This window comes from Loxodonta africana, chromosome 14 (assembly GCF_030014295.1).
Source record: "Loxodonta africana isolate mLoxAfr1 chromosome 14, mLoxAfr1.hap2, whole genome shotgun sequence".
Taxonomy (NCBI): domain Eukaryota; kingdom Metazoa; phylum Chordata; class Mammalia; order Proboscidea; family Elephantidae; genus Loxodonta; species Loxodonta africana.
The window spans coordinates 62,732,617-62,754,226 of record NC_087355.1 but is presented as its reverse complement, the minus strand read 5'-3'; the positions used below and the strand labels follow the sequence as shown (position 1 = coordinate 62,754,226).

The window sequence follows — 21,610 nt, the reverse complement described above, 5'->3', positions numbered from 1 at the left end:
TTTAACTGCTTTTACAAAACACAATTTTTTTAAATAACTGCTTATGCTATCAAAATAGCATCAAAGAAAAAATTCAATTGCAATGCAGATCCTTAAAAATAACGACAAACCTCAATGATCAGAGGCATTTTTCAAATTTCCCAGCCAAATTGATGAAAAGCATTTTACCTGCTTACCTATAAATATATGACTGTATATACACAATAGATGCTACCAGATTTTCTTAGCCCAGTAATGGAGATTAATGATGCAGGGACTGGCCTGCTTTTCAGTAAGTAAGAAAAAATTGAAATTCAATGGGCATCTCTGCTCTACTGAATTCCTCACTGTAGCAGTGACTCTTATCACCAGATTCCAGTACACATATCTCCCTCACTCCAATCCAACTCGGGCCGTATTTATCAACATAGTATTTTCATACTCAGCAAAGAGTTTCACATTGGTAACAGGAATAGATTTCTTAATCTGCATGTTTAAATGAAAAGTATTTTATATGCGTAGGGTTTGTTTTTTGTTTTTTTCATAAAAGAAAGGCTTAATAATATACAATATGTTGACTGGTGGTGATTGTACCGAAAAATATTTGTATGTTATTAAAAGCACTGAAGATCCATTCTCCAAAATTATTTACCTAACCCTGTGCTAAGTTACATAATGCTTTCTTATTATTAAACTACGTGATTTTAAGATGACTTCCTAGTTCAAATCAGAAAGAGGAGACAATATCAGGTATTGATAGCTTAGTATTGCCTATTTTGTAGGAAATCAATATTACTAAACTTAGGCTTTATCAGTTAGTAATACCAGTTATTCAGAACATGAAAGTGAACTCCAGACCAAAACAAGAAGGGAAAAACATGCTAGGCTTATGGCTGAGGGAGGAAGAAGTGTGCTTACCTCATTTGCAGACAGCACTGCAACAGCTGGGCAGTGAGGCAAGAATTTTCTGACCCAAAATCTCAAAAGAAAATTTATGAAATAAGCTCATTCACGCTTCTTTATTTTTCATCATATCCTCTATTTCTCATCTTCTGCACCAACTTTCCAAGCCTTAAAAACAAAAGCATCCCCACGCCAAAAGAACAAGAAGCTCAAACCTAGTGACATCCCCATTCATACAAACACCCGCAAACAAACATTTGCACCCAGCATACCAGAAATAAACACCAGAAGAAAGCCTTGTCATGATAGACCTGCCTCGAGCTCTACCTTACACAAAAAAAATCCTTTCCCATAATGGGTCTTTCAGTTACCAAAACCTATAAACTGAAAGTTTTTAGAGGTGTTGCCTGTGTTTGGAATAAGGTTACTGTCATGAATTGAATTGTGTCCATTCAAACTATGTGTCAACTTGGTTAGTCCATGGTTTCCAGTATTGTGTGATTGTCCATCATTTTGTCATCTGATGTGATTTTCCTATTTGTTGTAAATTCTACCTCTGTAACATAATTAATGAGGTGGGTTAGGGGCAATTATGTTAATGAGGCAGGACTCAATCTACAAGATTGGATTGTTTTAAGTCAATCTCTTTTGAGATATAAAAGAGAGAAGTGAGCAGAGAGACACAGGGACCTCCTACCACCAAGACGCAAAAGCCAGGAGAGAATAGCACATCTTTTGGATGCAGGGTCCCTGCTCTAAGAAGCTCTGGGACCAGGGAAAGATTGATGACAAGAACCTTTCTCCAGAGTTGAAAGAGCGAGAAATCCTCCCCCTGAAGCTGATGCCCTGAATTTGGACTTGTTGCCTACTAGACTGTGAGAGAATAAATTTCTCTTTGTTAAAGCCATCAACTTGTGGTATTTCTGTTACAGCAGCACTAGATGACTAAGACACTTACCCTACCACCACCTTCCCCCATCATCCTTAATTTACTAATCCGTTTTCAAATTTCACTTCTTCAGAGAAGCCCTCCCTCACTGCCCAGAACAGATCAGCGCTTCCAGTTATATAAATGCATACTGTATACACTTTTTGAATGATCATATATAGTAAACATCTGTCTTTTCTACTAGAATGTAAGTTCTATGAGGGTTTCAACACTATACTACCCTTGTTCAGCGTATAATAAAGATTTAATAAATATCTTTCAAATGAATTACTGAATTTGTTTTATGGAGCTAGAGTGTTCTATTAACCGCCTCCAGCCTCTTCAAATATCTTAGGATGCATCCTCAGCCAAGGCACTCTGTGAAACAATTATATTAATTGTTTGACCTTATAGATGCATTTTTATTATGGTAACTTTTCACACTCATACATTACATCATATGTATGCTATTCCTTACAGCCCCTGTCTGACAACCTTGCATTGCCCTAATCTAGTGAGTCATTAATTTACATTTGTTCAGTGATAGCTACATAGTGTCTGTAAATGCCAGTATGGCCTTCAGGTGGTGACTGATTTTCAGTATGCTATTGCAGGTTGTATTTCTAGGACTTCCTTCACTCAATCTCATCTTTACCACAGAGTTAATGTTCTTTTATACAAGTGTATCTTCCTAGGATTAACTAACCAATGTCCTTATCCTCTCTTACGGATAGCTGTTCTGTTGCTGGTTCCTCTTATGAGTTAATTTTAACATCTCTTAAGAGTATTCAGTCACAGTTTGCCAATACTTACCTCTTCTCATTTTAAGGTGTGTTTTGTGGGCACTTACCGTGACATTCATGTCATATACACTGAAATCTTTCAACGAAAACATTGTAGTTATGGTGTCATTTTGGGGCATACATAAATATGTGACCATGAGTGTTATTTGTGAGAATTATCCCTGATCCTCCAATGTGACATTATTTTATTTCATTCATCATCACAGCCACCTGATGCTGAAAGAACCATGGCACCGTAATTCTATGTCAAGTCATTTTCTTCTGAAATCACATTTTTTGGCCAGAGGTGGTGCTTACACGTAGAGAAAACAGCATGTACAAAGGCTTAGAGTAGGAAACAGTGGCAAAGGGGAGGTAGCTCAGGATGACTGAATTGCAATGTCCAAGAAGAGCATGGTAAATTATAGCTGGAAAGATAGTCTGAGGTCACATTATAAATGGCCTTGTGTGGCATTTCATGAATTTTGACTTGCTGATGGTAAGTATATTTTAAGCAGAAAGTACCAAGATTAGATTTGCATTTGTAAAAGATAACGTGTCAGTTTGTCACAGAGCATGGATAAAAGCATATTCATTGTTTGACTTGGGCATGTGATTGAACTGTGCAAAACTTGTACATTTCAATATCAGACCCTACTCAAATCCACTTGGCATGCAAGACTGCTGTAGCTAAAGTGCTGAAGGAATTTGTATAGAGCTCTTCAGTACTGCATTGAATACTAGAGGTCAGTGTTTAGTATCTTTTAAATTCAAAAATAAAGTATTTATTAATCACTTAGACCCTGGAGATTGGTATTATGGTAAAATGAATCTCTTTCTTAACTTACTGTTAGTAGAATTTTCTATTTTATTAAAACTCATATTGAAAAAGTGAATTCATGTATTTTCCTGTCTATAAGTAGAACATTTTGAACAGGTTTTCATTGTCTATGTTTCAAGTTCTTGCCTTGATAGAAGATAATCATCCTGAACATTAGTAATTATGTATAATAGAATATAGATTTATAAATTATATGTGGGATGATTTATAAATTACAAGTGGGAATATATATGATAATCTTGTTCATTTTTAATAGAAAGTCTTTCAGTAGTGTATGTAGCAGTTAAAGTGGACAGAAAAAAATGACTATGTGCTGGTTTTCCTTGGATAATCTCAGTTTATACCTGTCTTCTGGGATAAATAACAATAATGTCTTTTTTTTGACATTAAAAATGTATTTTGGTCTGAAGAAGAATGACATGTTCACTCTTTTAACATTGTAGACAATAAAATGAGGATGTAAATCCCAACTGTAATACATAATATCTGGTTTTGGCAAGTTCTGTTATACATGAAAACACTTTGGTTTCATGTATTACAGTGGAGAAAATAAGTTTTACCTTGCACAGTTCTTATAAGGAATAAGTGCGGGGTGGGTTTCATGGGTATGAAACCTGTACAGTCTTTAAGGGCAAATGATCAGAAAGACCTCAATCTTGATTTAGTGCTCCTCTATTGCTTTCTTGAAATTCTTAATAAGTTCTGAACAAGGAACAGAGCATTTTCATTTTACGTGGGGCCCCACAAATTGTATAGTCAGTCTCATTAATGAGGAAGGTGCCAACTTAATCTAGATTTTCTTCCTTAATTTTCTCATTCTTGTTTAAGTCCTGACCTTATTTCTCTTAGTAGACCATTTTAAAACATCTATGATAATGAATTAGGTCAAAAGCTGATTATTTTTAATATAAAAGGCAAATATTCTCCTTTAATTACATAGTATAAACCCAAAAATGTTTATGTTGAGGCCTTAATAATAAATTATTAGTAAATCTTAAAGGGTAGTTTAAGTAATTCCTCTCCTGGATTAGTTTTTTTTTTTTTTTTTTTGGTGGGGAAGCAGGGAGGGTAGCATTGGGTTTTACTCAGTTTACACAAGTTATCAAAGCTAATTTTAACATCATAAATAATTCTATAAAATTAAGAAGAGTATTTTGGCTTTATAGCTATAAGTGTCTTTCTATACCTGGGTAGATTTCTCGACAATGAGATAATGTAAATATCTCAATTATTTTTTTCCTGTGACACACACACATATATACACACACACAGCCAAAACATCCTTTTGAGGAAGGGATTATTTCCATTGTTGTAAGAACATTGAGGTTTAGCGAGAAGAAATAATTTGCCAAATCCATACAGCTAGGAAAAAAAAATCGAGCTTAATTTTGAAACTGGGTCTCTAAATTCCAAAGCTCAGCTGAACCCTTCATCAGTGTATCAGTGTTTTGAAACACATTCAAGAAGATATTCTCAATACTACATGGTTCTATGAAACAACTTAATACAGTATTTTGTATTAAATCATCTAACTTCCAAAAATATAAGTGCTTTTTGGATCATCTATGTAATCGAGACACATTTATCTTTATGTCCCCACAAGCTTCCGTGGATTCTCTTAAGACAGTGAGAGAGAACCAAGGTGGATTTAAAATGTAAACGATTCTGTCTCACTAAGTGAGAGGCTCATAACATCCTGTTGTACCTTAGGAGTAAACGTTTCTCAGCAGTTCAGAAGGGAGAATTGAATCATTACACAGCATAGTGTAATTACAGGCTTAGCAAACTCCAAAAGCCTGCATTCTAGCAGTTGGCTCCTTATCTCCATTGCCAATGGCAATTTGATTTCAAGAAAACAAAATCTTATACCACATTAGATAAATGTTGCTATTGTTGAATTTACTGTTGTAGCTTGCTTTCTGTATTTGTAAACTTGCTTTGATATTATAACTGTACACAGATAAAAGCATTAGGACATATCTATTTTTATGTTTGATCATGTTTAAGTAACATTAAAATAAAAACAATTTACATCAATATTGAGTGTGAGTTTTCATTTTGTTTTTTGTTTGTTGCTTTTTTTTTTTTACTTTAAAAGCAACTTGGAAGAACCCTCTAGTATGTGATACTTTTTCATGTGTGTGGTTGACTGTCAGCATCATATCACTAGTTTTTATTATTATTTTAACTATGTTGGTATTTTGACTGCTCCATCTTGATCCTTTTCTTTTCCTCATTAGGCAGTTTTCTTTTGCCTTATTTTTGTTAATGCTTAAGCATTTAAAAGGTAAAATAATTCATTATCCTTCACCTTGTATACTTCCTCAGGTTGTTTCTATGTATCATTATTTATAAAATCATATTTTTGGAAAAATAATAACTTGTTTTCTTTTCTGTTTAGTTAAGCTTTTGGAAAATATAACTCTTCTTACCCACTAGGGTATGGTAATAAGAAACAAGTTATTAAATAAGATAAAACTGAGTTCACTGAATTCCTGAAATATAAGGAACATATTTTAGAATTATAAGGATTTATTGTTTGATTTAGCAATATTGCTACAAGCTTTTTAAAGTAATAACATAAAATTAAATTTGAACTAAATTTGTTGTGAAGTCCTCTGATCTTTTTAAAATGGTCGGACACTTTCTGAAATTTTTCAGAATCAGTCCTGGAGGTTAGCACTACCGATTATACGAATACCTTAATTCATTCTGTCCTTTAAACTGGGAAAGTTGACATAATTTCCAAAGATGTCCAATCTGTTACAATTACTGGTTAGTGGGAAACTTAGAGTTTCAATGTCAGTATAGCAGTTAGTTCAAATTCAAGAAAGGTAAAAGTAGAAACATATCAAACTGTAATCATTCTAAAACAAAATTGATCTTTTTACTTTTTCTACAATAATTAAATTATAAATTTAATTAATTAAGTTATAACTTTAATTAATTAATTAAATTATAAATTTGAAAGTACTAGAGGTCTATGAACACTCGAAATACTTTCTGAATTTTTTTTGCCCTCATCCTTTCCCATGCTGTCATTTCATCCAGGAATACAAACAAACAAAAATTCTTGTGTACCTCCATCTGTATACAAGTGTCCAGTCCATGAATAGCAGTCCTTTCTTCCCATATGTGTATGAGATGGGGAGGATATGTCACCTACACCATTGTGTACATTACTTTCCTGTTAGGCTCAAGGCTAAACAAATGCATTTACATTTCCATACATTATTTGAAAATGATAATGCTTTCTATTAAACTCTACTTCAATATTCTGTTTTACCTGCAGCTGAATGTGGTGCATCTGCGACAAATAATGAAGGGATCTTGCTCTCTCCAAACTATCCACTCAACTATGAAAACAACCATGAATGTATTTATAGTATTCAGGTTCAAGCAGGAAAAGGAATCAATATTTCTGCCAGGACATTTCATTTAGCGCAAGGAGATGTTCTCAAGGTAGGTAAACTCAGACACATTTGTATTTTGATCATTTTTAGTCATATATATATATATTTGACCATAAGTTGACTTTACCATTCATACATTCAAATTATGCCTGTTTTTCTGTTATTTTTATTGAAATAAGATGGTTTTATTCCCAATGATTATTTCTTAAAAGTTACATTTTTCTTTTATAATACAGTAAATGTTTCAGTGACAACAGAATGAGAAAACTTTCATTCCAAATAGCTTATGTTCAATAAATATTATATATAAAACATAATGAACACTCAACTGGTCATTTCCTTCAGAAATATGGCAAATATTTGTTTTTATTTTGCTATCTCTTAAGTAGCTTATTTATTTCTATTGACATAAGAAGAATTATCTGCATGTATGACTACAAATCAAGTCATATGACATGAACATATAAACCTGACAGCACAATTATTTAAGAAAATATAGTCATTATATGTTGTTTATAATAAGCATTTAATGTGTAATTAATTTATTTTTAAAAATCACACCATAAGGAAGAAATGTCTTTAAAAAATATTTTTTCTTAAAATAATTTCTTTGACAACTGCACTGTCACTATGGTAGTACGTAACGAGAGATGGTTTGTGGAGCAATATAAAAGTTAAAAAAAATTTGGACTTAATGTGGGTAGAGATATTTATTAATTTGGGTAGAAATGAATGTTATATACTTCTGAGAAAATAACAAATTACAACATTCATAAATTTGCTCATGAATCCAAATATAAAAGCTAGACTCAAGGATTTAAGTTTTACCGTATAGGACAGAATAGAGCTACCCCTTTGGGTTTCCAAAGAGTGGCCGGTGGATAAGAACTGCCTACTTCTTGGTTAGTAGTTGAGCTCTTAAACACTGTACCACCAGGACTCCCATTAACATAGAGAGGTTAGGATTTACAAGGAGACACAAGAACACTCCAAATAACACATAATTAATTCTCAAAGACTTTGGAGCTCAACATCCTCTGAGGATGGAAGGGCAATTGCCTAACTACAAGTTAGTTCATAAGAACCTCTTCATTCCCAGTACTTTTCTAATTAAATCTAGTAGAGTTAGTTATTCTTCATTTAGACCAGGTCTTGAGGCTAAGCAATAAGAAAAAAATGTAGCCCATTGAAGAACCCACTGCTCCTTGGCTGACAGAATTTAAAATCATTCTATTTCTTTATCTGGTAGGATTCCCTATGTTCTTTGAAATCGCATTCTTTTGTAATCTTTATATGAACATAACATTTAGAAAGAGGTTTGTTTTTTTTTTTCTGGTTTTATTTACTATATGATAGACATTATATTGGATATTAACAAAGACAGAAACAATATATGTGTGTGTTTGATGTTTTGTGTATATATGTACGTATATACATATAACTTTGCGGAACTACACAGCCCAGGATCTAGCTTTCTGGCATTCTTTCTCTCCCTCTTCCCCTCATCTCCTGCCCTCTCTCTTCCCCTTCTTTGTAAACTACTTTGTTGTTGTTGTTCTTAGGTGTCCTCGACTCAGTTTCAAATCATAGCAACCCTATGTACAACTGCCTGGTCTTCTGCCATCCTTACAGTCATTGTTTTACCTGAGACCATTCTTGCAGCCACTGTGTCAATCCATCTCATTGAGGGTCTTCCTCTTTTTCATTGACCCTCTACTTCAACAAGCATGATGTCCTTCTTCAGGGACTGATCCCTCATGATAACATGTCCAAACTATGTGAGACGCAGCCTCACCAACCTTGCTTCTAAGGAGCATTCTGGTTGCACTTCTTCCAAGATAGAATTGTTCGTTCCTTCGCAGTCCATGGTATATTCAATATTCTTTGCCAATACCACAATTCAAAGGTGTCAATTCTTCTTCAGTCTTCCTTATTCATTGTCCAGCCTTCGCGTGCATATAAGGATATTGAAAACACCATTGCTTGCGACAGGTGCACCTTATTCTTCAAGATGACACCTTTGCTTTTCAACACTTTCAAGAGTTTTTCTTTTCTTTTTTTTTTTTTGCAGTAGATTTCCCTATGTGTCTTTTGATTTCTTGACTGTAGCTTCCATGGGTACTGATTGTGGATCCAAGTAAAATGAAATCCTTGACAATGCCAATCTTTTCTCTGTTTATCAAGATGTTTCTTATTGGTCTAGTTGTGAAGATTTTTTTTTTCTTTATGTTGAGGTGTAATCCATACTGAAGGCTGTGGTCTTTGATCTTCATCAATAAGTGCTTCAAGCCCTCTTCACTTTCAGCAAGCAAGATTCTGTTATCTGCATAATGCAGGATGCTTATAAGACTTTCTCCAAATCCTGATGCCCCATTCTTCAGAAAAGCCCAGCTTTTCAGATTATTTGCTCAGCAAACAGATTTCATAGGTAAGGTGAAAGGGTACACCCCTGACATACACCCTTCCTGGCTTAAAAACATACAGTATTCCTTTTGATCGACTGCCTCTTGATCTATGTACAGGTTTCTAATGAACACAATTCAGAGTTCTGGAATTCTTGTTTTTCTCAGTTGTTGTCTATAATTTGTTAAGATCAACACAGTCAAATCTCTTTGCATAATCAATAAAACACAGGTAAACATCTTTCTGGTGTTTTCTGCTTTCGGCCAGAACCTATCTGGCATCATCAATAATATCCCTGGTTCCACGTTCTCTTCTGAATCCAGTTTGAATTTCTGGCAGTTCCCTGTTGATATACTGTTACAGCCACTTTTGAATGATCTTCAGCAAAATTTTACTTGTGTGTGATAGTGTTCCATAATTTCCACATTCAGTTGAATCATCTTTCTTGGGAATGGGCATAAATATGGATCTCTTTTTATTATTTTTCCAGTCAATTGGCCTGGTTGCTGTCTTCCAAATTCTTGGCAGAGACAAGTGAGCATTTCCAGTGCTGCATCTGTTTGTTGAAACACCTCAACTGGTATTCTGTCAGTTCCTGGAGACTTGTTTTTGCCAATGCCTTCAGTGAAGCTTGGACATCTTCCTTCAGTACCATTGGTTTCTGATCATATGCTACCTCCTGAAATGGTTAAATGTTAACCAATTATTTTTGTTATCGTGACTGTGTGTTCCTTCCATCTTCTTTTGATACTTCCTGCATTGTTTAATATTTTCCCCGTAGAATCCTTCAGTATTGCAACTCAAGGCTTGAATTTTTTCTTCAGTCCTTCCTGCTTGGGATATGGTGAGTGTGTTCTTCGCTTTTGGTTTTCTATCTCCAGTTCTTTGTGCATATCTTTATAATACTTTGTCTTCTCAAGCTGCCCTTTGAAATCTGTTCAGGTTTTTTACTTCATCATTCTTCTATTTGTTTTAGCTACTCTATGTTCAAGAGCAAGTTTCAGAGTTTCGTCTGACATCCATTTTGGTCTTTCCTTTCTTTCGTGTCTTTTTAATGACCTCATGCTTTCATCATGTATGATGTCTTCGATGTCATTCCATAATTCACCTAGTCTATGGTCAATAATGTTCAACCCATCAAATCTATTCTTGAGGTGGTCTCTAAATTCAGGTGGGATATACTCAAGTTCGTATTTTGGCTCTCATGGACTTGTTCTGATTTTCTTCAATTTCAGCTTGAACTTGCATGTGAGCAACTGAAGGTCCATTCCACAGTCAGCCCTGGCCTTGTTCTCACTGATATTGAGCTTTTCCATTGTCTCTTTCCACAGATGTAGTCGATGTGATTCTTGTGTATTACATCTGGTGAGGTCCACATGCATAGTCATCATGTATGTTGGTGAAAAAAATGTATTTGAGGGGAAGAAATCATTGGTCTTGCAAAATTCTATCATGTGATCTCCAGCGTCATTTCTATCAACAAGGCCATATCTTCTGACTACAGGTCTTACTTCTTTTTTTCCAACTTTTGCATTGCAATCACTAATAATTATTAGTGCATCCTGATGGCATGTTCAATCAATTTCAGATTGCAAAATTTGGGAAAAGTCTTCATATTTGGCCTTAGTGGTTGGTGCATAAATTTGAATAACAATCATATTAACTGGTCTTCCTTGAAAGCAGGTGAATAGCATCCTATCACTGACATATTGTACTTCAGGATAGATCTTGAAATGTTGGTTTTGATGGTAATGTGATACCATTCCTATTGGAGTTGTCATTCCCAGCATAGTAGACCATATGATTGTCCTATTCAAAATGGCCAATACCAGTCCATTTCAACTCCCTGATGTTTAGGACCTTGATCTTTATGTGTTCCATTTCATTTTTGATAATTCCAATTTTCCTACATTCATACTTTGTACATTCCATGTTTCAATCATTAATGGGTGTTTGCAGCTGTTTCTTCTCATTTTGAGTCATGCTACATCAGCAAACAAAGGTCCCAAAAGCTTGACTCCATCCATGCCATTAAGGTCAACTCTACTTTGAGGAGGCAGCTCTTCCCCAGTCTTTTCAGTATCTTCCATCCTGAGGTTCTCACCTTCCAGCACTAATCGGACAATGTTCCGCTGCTATTCATAAGGTTTTCACTGGATAATTCTTTTCAAAAGTAGGCTGCCAGATCCTTCTTCCTAGTTTATTTTAGTCTGAAAGCTCAGCTGAAACTTGTCTGCCATTGGTGACCCTGCTGGTATTTGAATACTGGTGGCATAGCTCCCAGCATCACAGTAGCATGCAAGCCCCCACACTATGACAAACTTACAGACACATGAGGGATAAACTAGTTATTTATAAGCTTGTTTGTAAAGTTTACATCAGTGAGTTCCAATTATAGATGATCATATGATTCCTCTAAGTAGTTTTTTTAAAAATTTGGTTTCTGGTCCCCACTTCCAGAATTTCTCATTCAGTAATCTGGGAAACCTTGTTTCATTGGCTTAGGCCTGGGATTATGGATTTTTGTAAAACTAATGAGATTATTTTATGACCAACAGAATTGCTGATCATCTATATGTATTTCTTTTTTTTTTTTTTTTTTGGTTCTAGGGTTTGAATGACAAAGTTTAACACATCAAAATATTTTACTGTAGTCCTTCAGGAGTAGCTGATGAATAATCTAAATAATAAAAATTGGCCTCAGCAATGGTAGATAACTAAGAGTCATCAGCTGTATCCCCAGGGTTTCATACTGGTTCATTCCAATTCTACTCTCTGCTAAGAATTTACATTTCCACACCAGATATACTGAATGAGAATCTTATTTAATAAACAAGAATCACCTGGGGACCTTTTGAAACAATAGAAGTATACATAAGAATCACCTGAGGATCTTTTTAAAAATTAGATGTATACAGAAGAATCACCTGGGGATCCTGATAATAGTTAGAGGTGTACATAAGAAGGAAGCCCTGGTGGTGTAGTGGTTAAATGCCATGGCTGCTGACCAAGAGGTCAGCAGTTCAAATCCGCCAGGTGCTCCTTGGAAACTCTATGCAGCAGTTCTACTCTGCCCTATAGGGTCACTAGGAGTGGGAATTAGCACAACGAAAGTGGGTTTGTTTTTTTTGTTTTTGTTTATACATAAGAATCACCTGAGGATACTGTTAAAATGTAGGTGTATACATAAGAACCACCTGGAAATCTTATTAAAATGTAGATTCTGATTCAGTATACCTGGTGTGGAAATGCAAATTCTCAACGGGGTCGAACTGGAACTAACTAGTTTGAAGCCTGTTTTTATTCAATTGGTAGCTTTTAATATAAAACTTCCTTGTGAATTTTTGAGACGACAAATAATTTTGAACAGGAGCCAAGAAGAAATTCTCCTTGAACAGATAGAACATTTTCTAGCCATAAGGAGACAGTTCTAGTAGTGAAATGGAAGGAAGAAAGGAAAGAAGGAAAAGAAAATAATGATTGTAGCTTGAAGTGCACAGTGGAAAGGGAGTTTCGTCTCATCCATTCCGAATTGAACAAATATAGGATGACCCTTTAAGAATACGTCGTGTTTTCCATTTGTTTACTTAGTGAATATTTTAATCTCCCTCCCTATTCACTTTTAAAAACCTTAGTTCATTATAATTTATTCTAGTGACAGAACAAATATATAACCTTCTATCCATTAGTATATAGGGAACTTTTGTACTATGGATACCTTTGAACTATTAATGTTTGCACATAGGTATAGAGAATGGGCTAGGTAATATTTTTCCTGGATGCCACTTATTTTATTTGGAAACATTAATGACCCTCCCACAGGTAGGTTTGTATTGTATCTAACACTACAGCTTTAAGGAATACAAAAGATATACAGACTGTATTTTTCTAAAAATCTTTTAATGTCTACATTTTTAATATTAAATATTGAAACATCTATGCCTTTAAATACATTAACAAAGAAACACAATCAATAAAAAGTTTCCTGGTTTGACCTGTGTTTAACTCCAAACTCCAGCCAATAAAAGGTCTACTCACTATTTTTACTTGAATGCCTAATGGGCATTGCAAGCTTCACATTTCCAAAGCAAAACTCTTAATTTTTTTTTTTTTTTCTCCACACCGCATCTTTTTTCTCCTTAGTTTTCTTCATTTCAATAAGTGGAGGCCCTATTTTTCAGTTGTTCAAAGACAGAGTTGTTATTGTCCTTGATTCCTCTTTTTTTTTTACACTTTGCATCTAGTCATTAGCAAACTATGTGGTCTCTTTCTTCAAAATATATCCAAAATCAACCACTTGTCACCCCTGTAAAGTTCCCACTTGGTTGAAGCCACTATCATTTCTCACCTGGATTACTGAATCATTTCCAACTGATCACCCTGCTTCCACCCTGTAGCTTATTTTCAGCCCTACAACCAAAGTTATTTTTAATAAGTCACATCATGTTACTCCTTGGCTCAAAAGCTTTTTATGTCTTCTCAACTCACTATAATCGATAAAATCTAAAGTCCTTACCATAGCTTATATGATCCTATAATCTGATCCAGCTTTATTTTCTCTGGCCTAATCTCCTGCCACTCTCCTTCTAGTTCATCCCTCTCTATAAATTCAGGCCTCCTTGCTGTTCCTGAAATACACCAAGCATGCTCTAACCCCAGGACCTTTACTCAGGCTCTTTCTTCTGTTCGAATGCTCTTCCCCAAGATGTCCCTTTGGCTCTGTCCCTCATCTGCTTCATGTCTCTGCTTAATTGTCATCAGAGTTCTCCCTCCACTGTTGCTCCTTTACAAAATAGTACCTCCCCTCCAACATCTCTCTCCATACCAGTAGTCTGATGTATTCTGCATAGCGTTAATCAAAACCTGTCCTATTATGTATATACAGTTTATATCTTTATTTTATGTCTCCTCTGCTAGAATATAAGCCCAGGAAACAGACTTTTGATTTAGTATTTAACTCTAACTCCAGTACCGCTAGGACTATAGCCTACCATATATAAAAAAAAAAAGAGACACTAAATAAATATCTTTTCTTTCCTAGAAAGAAAAAAAAAAACTAAATAATAGTAATTTCTGAAACATTTCAGCTACTTTCCATGTAAAGCTAGAAAAACACATTACCTTTGTATTTAATTTCCATTATTAGAATTTTTAATCTAAGGAAATTAAATTATATTTTTATGTGACTCAGGTACCTTTAAATCTGTCCTCCTCTACCATGCTGTTTTGTCCAAACATAGCTTCTGAAAGTTAAGGTTACATTTAATGATATAAATATTTCTGCTTAATCAAATAACTGAGCAAATTTATTCTAACCCCTGTAAACGTATTATACTATCATTCATTTTCCACACATCTAATTTGTTATTAAACATGAACTTTAAAAATAATAGACTTAAGTTCAAATTCCAGACCTGCCACTTAATAGTTGCACAATTTTTGGAATATTGCTTAGCAGTTCTAAACCTTAATTTTCTCACCTAAAATACTGTAATAATATTAAAAAACCTATATCAGGATTGGAAACCCTGGTGGTGTAGTGGTTAAGTGCTACGGCTGCTAACCAGAGGGTTGGCAGTTCAAATCCACCAGGCGCTCCTTGGAAACTCTATGGGGCAGTTCTACTCTGTCCTATAGGGTCACTATGAGTCGGAATCGACTAGACGGCACTGGATTAGGTTACATCAGGATTGTCAAAATTACTAATTTAGATGATGCTTATTAAATACTAAGCCCAGTGTTCACACCTAGGAAGTGTTCAGTGAATGTCATTGTAGTAGAAACACATCTCAGTGGCCACTAATCCAAATTTCCAAAATATGTAGCTTGTTAAGATTCTTTTCCCTAAATAATCTTAATTTTTATCTTTACTCCCTTTTTCTCCTGGGTAGTATAAAAATCAATTTAGATTAATTCAGGATAAACTCAGTCATTTCTGCTTTTGTCAATCCAGGGCCTGACACATACTTTGGAATTACATCTATGTTCCAGGATACTTACTTGACATCAAGACATCAAGGTGTCAGGGACAAGAAGTGCATTTTGTCCTAGGGCATCATTTGTTCACAGCAGCCGCATAGTAGTATTACATAATTTAAAGCCTTATTTCTTATGCAAAAGGTAGTCTAAACAGATTTTATAGGTAAGAACAGGTAAAATAACTCAAAATTTGTTTTGAGATACTTCATTTCCTACCTGATATCTAGTCATCAGTGCAATTGAGCATCCACTGCTAGGTCCAAGTTGTCCCAACTGCGAAGTCTTTTGCATCCACTAGGTCTTAGTGGCATAGTCTCATATGCTCTCCATGGCATAAGAAACTTTTCGCCTGATTTGTACATCATGCTGAATTACACCAGAATTCCATGGGGGCTGTCTCAGGCCCAATTTCCTTGCCATACAGCTATTTCTCTTCTTTGTTCAGTTTTGCCTCCTTCCTGGAAACTGAATAAAAGCAAGGCACAGGTTCCCTCTATTCTCTGACTGTAAACCATCTTCAGATTTTATCACCTCTTAATCTAAGATGAATAACAGGAGACTTAAGTCAGAACCTAACTCATTTGTTCTCCAATTAACTTATCTAGGGAATGTTTACATATTTTGGTTGGGGTCTAACTGTCATGTATTCTTCTCTGCCTCTCAAAGGGCATAAGATCTGTCAAAAATACTGAACTTCCCCTGCCTTCTTCCCCACTAGAAATATCTAATCTAATTAATTCATTCAATTAACATTTATATGTTTATTTACATAATTTATTTTAAAATTTATATGTTTAACATTTATTATATGTAGGTTCTGAACAATCAGCGAGGAATTGTTCCCATTGTCAGCCTGATAGAATGAATGCCGAATACCAGTTAGAAATACTATTTCTGTTTTTGTTGTTGCTGTCTTTGTTTTTATTTTCAAATAAAGACTAAGCATTATGTTTAGATAAAAAGGATGTAGTAGGACAAAATTCAAGGCATTCCTTTTACCATTATTAGCATTGTATAGTTTAAAGCCTTACTTCTTATGTAAAACATAGTCTAAATGCATGATTATGGAGAAGAGTCAGTAAAATCACTCAAAATTGGTTCTGAAACTGAGAGAAAGGGTTAGGAAAAGTATTAACATTTCTAAACCTCAGTTTCATTATGAGATTTCTATTTTTCATTACAAAAAAATAGATACGTGAAAAACTTGATACATAACACTTTCTAGAGATATAATAATGAAGTTACTAACTTTTTTAAAAAAAATTATCAAAATGTGTTATTTTCAGGTTGCTTTTTCCCATCCTATGTATGAGTCTTTGCTGTGCTGGAGCTGGTTTATTAAGACTTATAAAAGCCTATTGTGAAAACGTTAAGGATTTTGACAGCTGGTTGTTAAACAGCCATTGTTAAAAATTTAATTACATTATGATTAATTTAACTTACAATCGAATTATATTAACAACAAAGGCAATAAATACTTTTCATTTACTAATTATCTTACAAAATTTTACTATTCTCTGAGCTTTTGAGGTTATGTATGCATTTTGTATTTATATGATGAAAATACTCTGTGCTGGTGTGCTTCTTCATATATCTTCCCAACTGTGCGTTCAGTGATGTCACACTGGTAATCTGATATTGGCATAGTGGGAACATTTACACCACCAAAATTGGCAAACACTGCAAATCAAGGCTGAATTTACTATTTTGTTCATTACCTGGACTTAAGTAGAAATGGATTGTGTCTTTAGACTTTATATTCTAACTAGCACAACAAATCAAGGGTATCTGTTTTCTAGTATTAGAAAAATCATTAAACTTAGCAAGAAGCTGCTCACATCATTGATAAACCAGTGAATTCTGATATAATCTTGTTTTTGAAATTACACTTTCATGTGCTTGTTAACATTTTTAAAAATTTAAGAAATATTTATTTAGGGATTACTTTTGTCAGTTGCAACCATCAGTTGCACATACAAAAGTTTGGTAAAATCCACAAAAACATTTTGTAAGAATCGATTGACTATATGGCATTTATAATAAAGAATATGTATATTTTATTATTATTTGCAATTGCATGCTACGCATCTTTTAAGAGGTGGCAAACTTCAGCCCATGAGCCAAATCTGGTCTGAAACCTCTTTTGTACGTAAAGTTTTATTGGAAAATAGTCATTCCCATTTATTTACATATTCTCCATGGATGCTTTTATGCTATAATAGGAGATAAGAATAGTTGTGACAGAGACTATATGGTTCACGAAATCTAAAATCTAGCCCTTTTCTGGAAAAAAAAAAAATTGTCAACCTCTGTTTTATATCAATAAAATTGATTTTTTTAAAAAAACGGTATATATGGAAATATATATTCATCCTTTCAGTTTGTTCTCTGGTCTCTTCGTTAACTCTCCTCTCAGAAGTACTCTCTAAATAGCCATTTGTCTAGAAAGCTATGTTAGGCCTTATAACACCCTCCACCCTGTCCCATACTGAGGGTCAGAGAAGTGAAATGATTTGTGACAGACTACATCTTTCATGGTAGAGTTGGGACTTAAATCGAGGCCTGTATAGCCACAAAGGAAATGTCCCTGGAAAGCTGTTCTTTCATTGTGCCCCCTCACTAGAACATACTATTTCATATAACTAAGGACACATTACATAACTGTTTAAAAAAGACAAAAATAATTGAATACAAACAAAGTTCTCTACTGTGTTTATTATTATCTTTAGAGAGAACATAATTAAGTTCACACTAAAGTCCTTTTTGATTTACAGTAGAAATTATTCTATTTCGTTCAAACTCTGACATCTTAATCTCTTTACCAGAAAAAATCATTTAAACTTACAAATAAATCTGTAAAACAAAAGACCAAAAATGAAAATTCCAGTATCCAGGAGAAGGAATAATGTAGATGTTTGTATGATTAGACATATGTGCAACTTCTCTCTTGATTTTACTTTTTTATTTACTTTCTGTTCTTGGGTTCCATGAACACCTTGCTTCATGATTGCTTAGAGAAATGACTGAGAATATACCTTCTAATCATGCATTTATTATATCATTCATAACAATATAGTTTTGAGTCTTGATAAGCAGTTCATCATAATAAGGTTTGGCCTGACATATCTAGGAGAGTCTGTACATCATAACTAATTTCACACCCTGACCCACTACAAAAGGTTTGATAATTGAAACATGTCAGTGTTAACTTCTAGTCTTTCTGGAAGAAAATCAAATGAGTTGTAACCTATTTAACAAATTAGTGTTTCATTGAAGGTACTAATTAACATCATAAACCAAAAACCCTGTTGCCTTTGGGTTGATTCAGACTCATAGCAACCCTATAGGACACAGTAGAACTGCCCCATAGAGTTTCCAAGGAGCACCTGGTGGATTCAAACTGCCAACCATTTGGTTAGCAGCCTTAGCACTTAACCACTACTCTACCAGGGCTTCCAAAATTAATCATAGAAGTCCTCAATGCTTTCCATGATAGTAATTCTTAAGACAACTTAAAATTCTAAATTTGATTTAAAATCTTTTGTTACCTGAATTAAGCTCTAAGTAACAGAACTATTCTATGAGGAGCACAGAGCCCTTTCACTTCCAACTAAAAATTACAATATTATGCAGTTATCTTGTCCTTTCTCAGCTTTCTAAATTTATGAGAAAAAAAAATGGATAGTGATTAAGACATATGATGAAAATGATAATAATAATTACTAATGACATACTTTTTAAAAAGGAAAGGAAAATAGTCTCATATATTGTAGCAGATTCTGATCTTAATTAGAATAAAAATATGAGAAACAGTCCCTGAACCCATATGTGAAAGCAGAGCTAGTTTAAACCAAGAAATAATTATGTGTATTTTTGATAGCAATGAACTCATATATTGGTGAGAAGTAAGGGGGATAAAAAAGAAAATAACTCTTCTTTGAGGCTACCTTCCCAATATTAACCCTATATTAAGATCCACTGGATCTGCTGGGTAAATGATTTGTTTGTGAATGGGCGACTCTAACTGTAGATCTGGGGTCCCTGGGTGGTGCAAATGGTTAAGTGCTGGACTAATAAATGAAAGATACCCAAACCCAGTGAAAGATAGGTGGCTCAAATCCACTCAGAGGCGTTCTGGAAGTCAGGCCTGGTGACCTGGTTCTGAAAAGTCGCCAGCAGCCTTGAAAACCCTGTGGAGCAGTTCTACTCTGCACACATGGCATTGCCGTGAGTTGGAATCAGCTCAATGGCAACAAACAGCAGCAACCACAGAATTCATAAACTATGTAATATTTTGAGTCATAAAATAAATGTATTCAGAGTCAGACTTCTGAGAATATTCCACACTTGAAACTACAGAGATAAAAATTGCATTTTCCCAAAAGCAATGTTTTCTTACCTCTGGATTATCCCCGATGACTACTGTTCTTAAAAAATGAAAGTTGAGTCTTATGTAATCAAAATAAAAAAATAGACCTGAGCTCACAAACCTCAAGGCATGTTTCATTTTTATTAAAGACAGGTATTTTCTTGCTGATAACTAAAATGGAAACTGATTTTAACAAAAATTAGATTCTTTTGAGGGTTTCAAACTAGTCCCATATTATTTTAGTGATTTTTCCCAAACAGCCCTCTGTCTAGTACCCAAATACTCTTTAAATAGTCAACATAAACCAAAACCAAACCCAGTGCCGTCAAGTCGATTCCAACTCATAGCGACCCTATAGGACAGAGTAGAACTGCCCCATAGAGTTTCCAAGGAGCACCTGGTAGATTTGAACTGCTGACCCTTTGGTTAGCAGCTGTAGCACTTAACCACTATGCCACCAGGGTTTCCAAATAGTCAGCATAGATATAAAAAATTATTGGCAGACTGACCTTTTTTAAAAAAGAAGAGAGAATGTAGTAACATTTGCTGTTAAGAACCCGTTGACCAAGTTGGCTTAAGCTCAAGATTCTCAATTCCTCTTTTTTTCCCTCCTATATCTACCTCCCTCTTTTTACTCTGTGGTAATACAAAAACAAGTAAATAAACTGGTGGAGCCTAGGGGGTGCACATGAGGCTGTAGTTTCCTCCAGTCACTAAGGGAGAGGACAGAGGGGACTTGTCATTGGAGACTTCAGAATGTCTATGTAGAAGTATAGGGTAGTTAGAAGAGGTACACTGGAAAAAAAAAAAAAAAAAAGCTGCATTTGTATAGTATTTATTGTAAGATCTGTTTGTTGTCTTTATAGCATTCAAATAGGATCTTTGTCTGTTGTCCACATCAAAGAATGGGAGAGAGAGCTGATGGAGACTATGGAGTGAGGGAAAAAGCCCTGTGAGCCACTACTCTATATGGCACTGGATTTAGAGCCACAAGCCACAGAAGGGTGGACCTGTGTTTAGGCATGATGGTTTACACATGATGTGGGGACCCAGAATTACTATACTCCCTCAAGGAGATCACCCAGCTGAAATCTGTAAATTTCTTTAAACTGGGGCTACTTGTTTTTGTGGTCTTAGAAGGGAATACCTGAATCTACTGATCCTAAGAATTTACAGAAAAATTATACTTGTATGTCTGAGGGGTAGAGAAAGTGGTACTACTTTTACTTAAGAAGAACAAGAAAAAGAGAAGCTTTCTCCCTATAGTTCAGCAGAAGGGTAACTCTTTGCCAGTTCCCTGTTGGCCCACAAAAGCTGTATTTTCTGGGCATTTCATGGACTATTTGTTTGTCACTGTTTTGGGAGGCTTAGCAACCTGATTAGCTGTAGAGGTAATAAGAAAACATAAGTCAATGACTTGCTAAAGGTAAATAAAAATATACTTAAGGGAATTCAGTAACCAGAGAAGGACCAAGATAAATAGCAAACATGGATGATATGTACTGAATTTAAACTATGGAAGGGTTAAAAAATAAATTTGATAATAATTTTAACCAAAATCCAAAAAGGCCCGTTGCCATCGAGTCAATTCCAACTCATAGCGACCCTATAGGACAGAGTAGAACTGCCCCATAGAGTTTCCAAGGAGCACCTGATGTATTCGAACTGCTAACCTTTTGCTTAGCAGCTGTAACCATTACGCCACCAGGGTTTCCAAAAATTTTAAAGTTATAAAAAATCTCAAGATAATGTAGAGTACACACACACACACACACACACACACACACACAAGACTTTCTAGAACCTAACCCATGATTTTAAAACTTAAGATGTTAATAAGAGACCTAAAAAGAAGTTAGTCACTATGGAAATTCTAATTGCTAATATGAAAGATCAAGTGGAAGAATTTTTTCAAGATACAGAGGAAGTATACAGAGGCAAACTTCGTAAGACAAAATTTAAGTGAATTTAATGCAGTTTTAGAGCCAAAATATGCAAATGACAGTCATTCCA

The 21,610-nt window shown here is 34.7% G+C and overlaps 1 protein-coding gene across 3 annotated transcripts in view; it reads left to right on the top strand.

Annotated features, from left to right (window-relative positions):
* The window catches only part of CSMD3 (CUB and Sushi multiple domains 3), a 1,388,861-nt gene that overhangs the window by 973,931 nt on the left and 393,320 nt on the right, over positions 1-21,610 (top strand). For all 3 annotated transcript variants that reach the window (XM_064268007.1, XM_003408442.3, XM_003408441.3), the window contains one exon: positions 6,726-6,895. In XM_064268007.1, the coding sequence (XP_064124077.1) occupies positions 6,726-6,895 (170 nt within the window). The remainder of the gene's footprint in view (positions 1-6,725; positions 6,896-21,610) is intronic.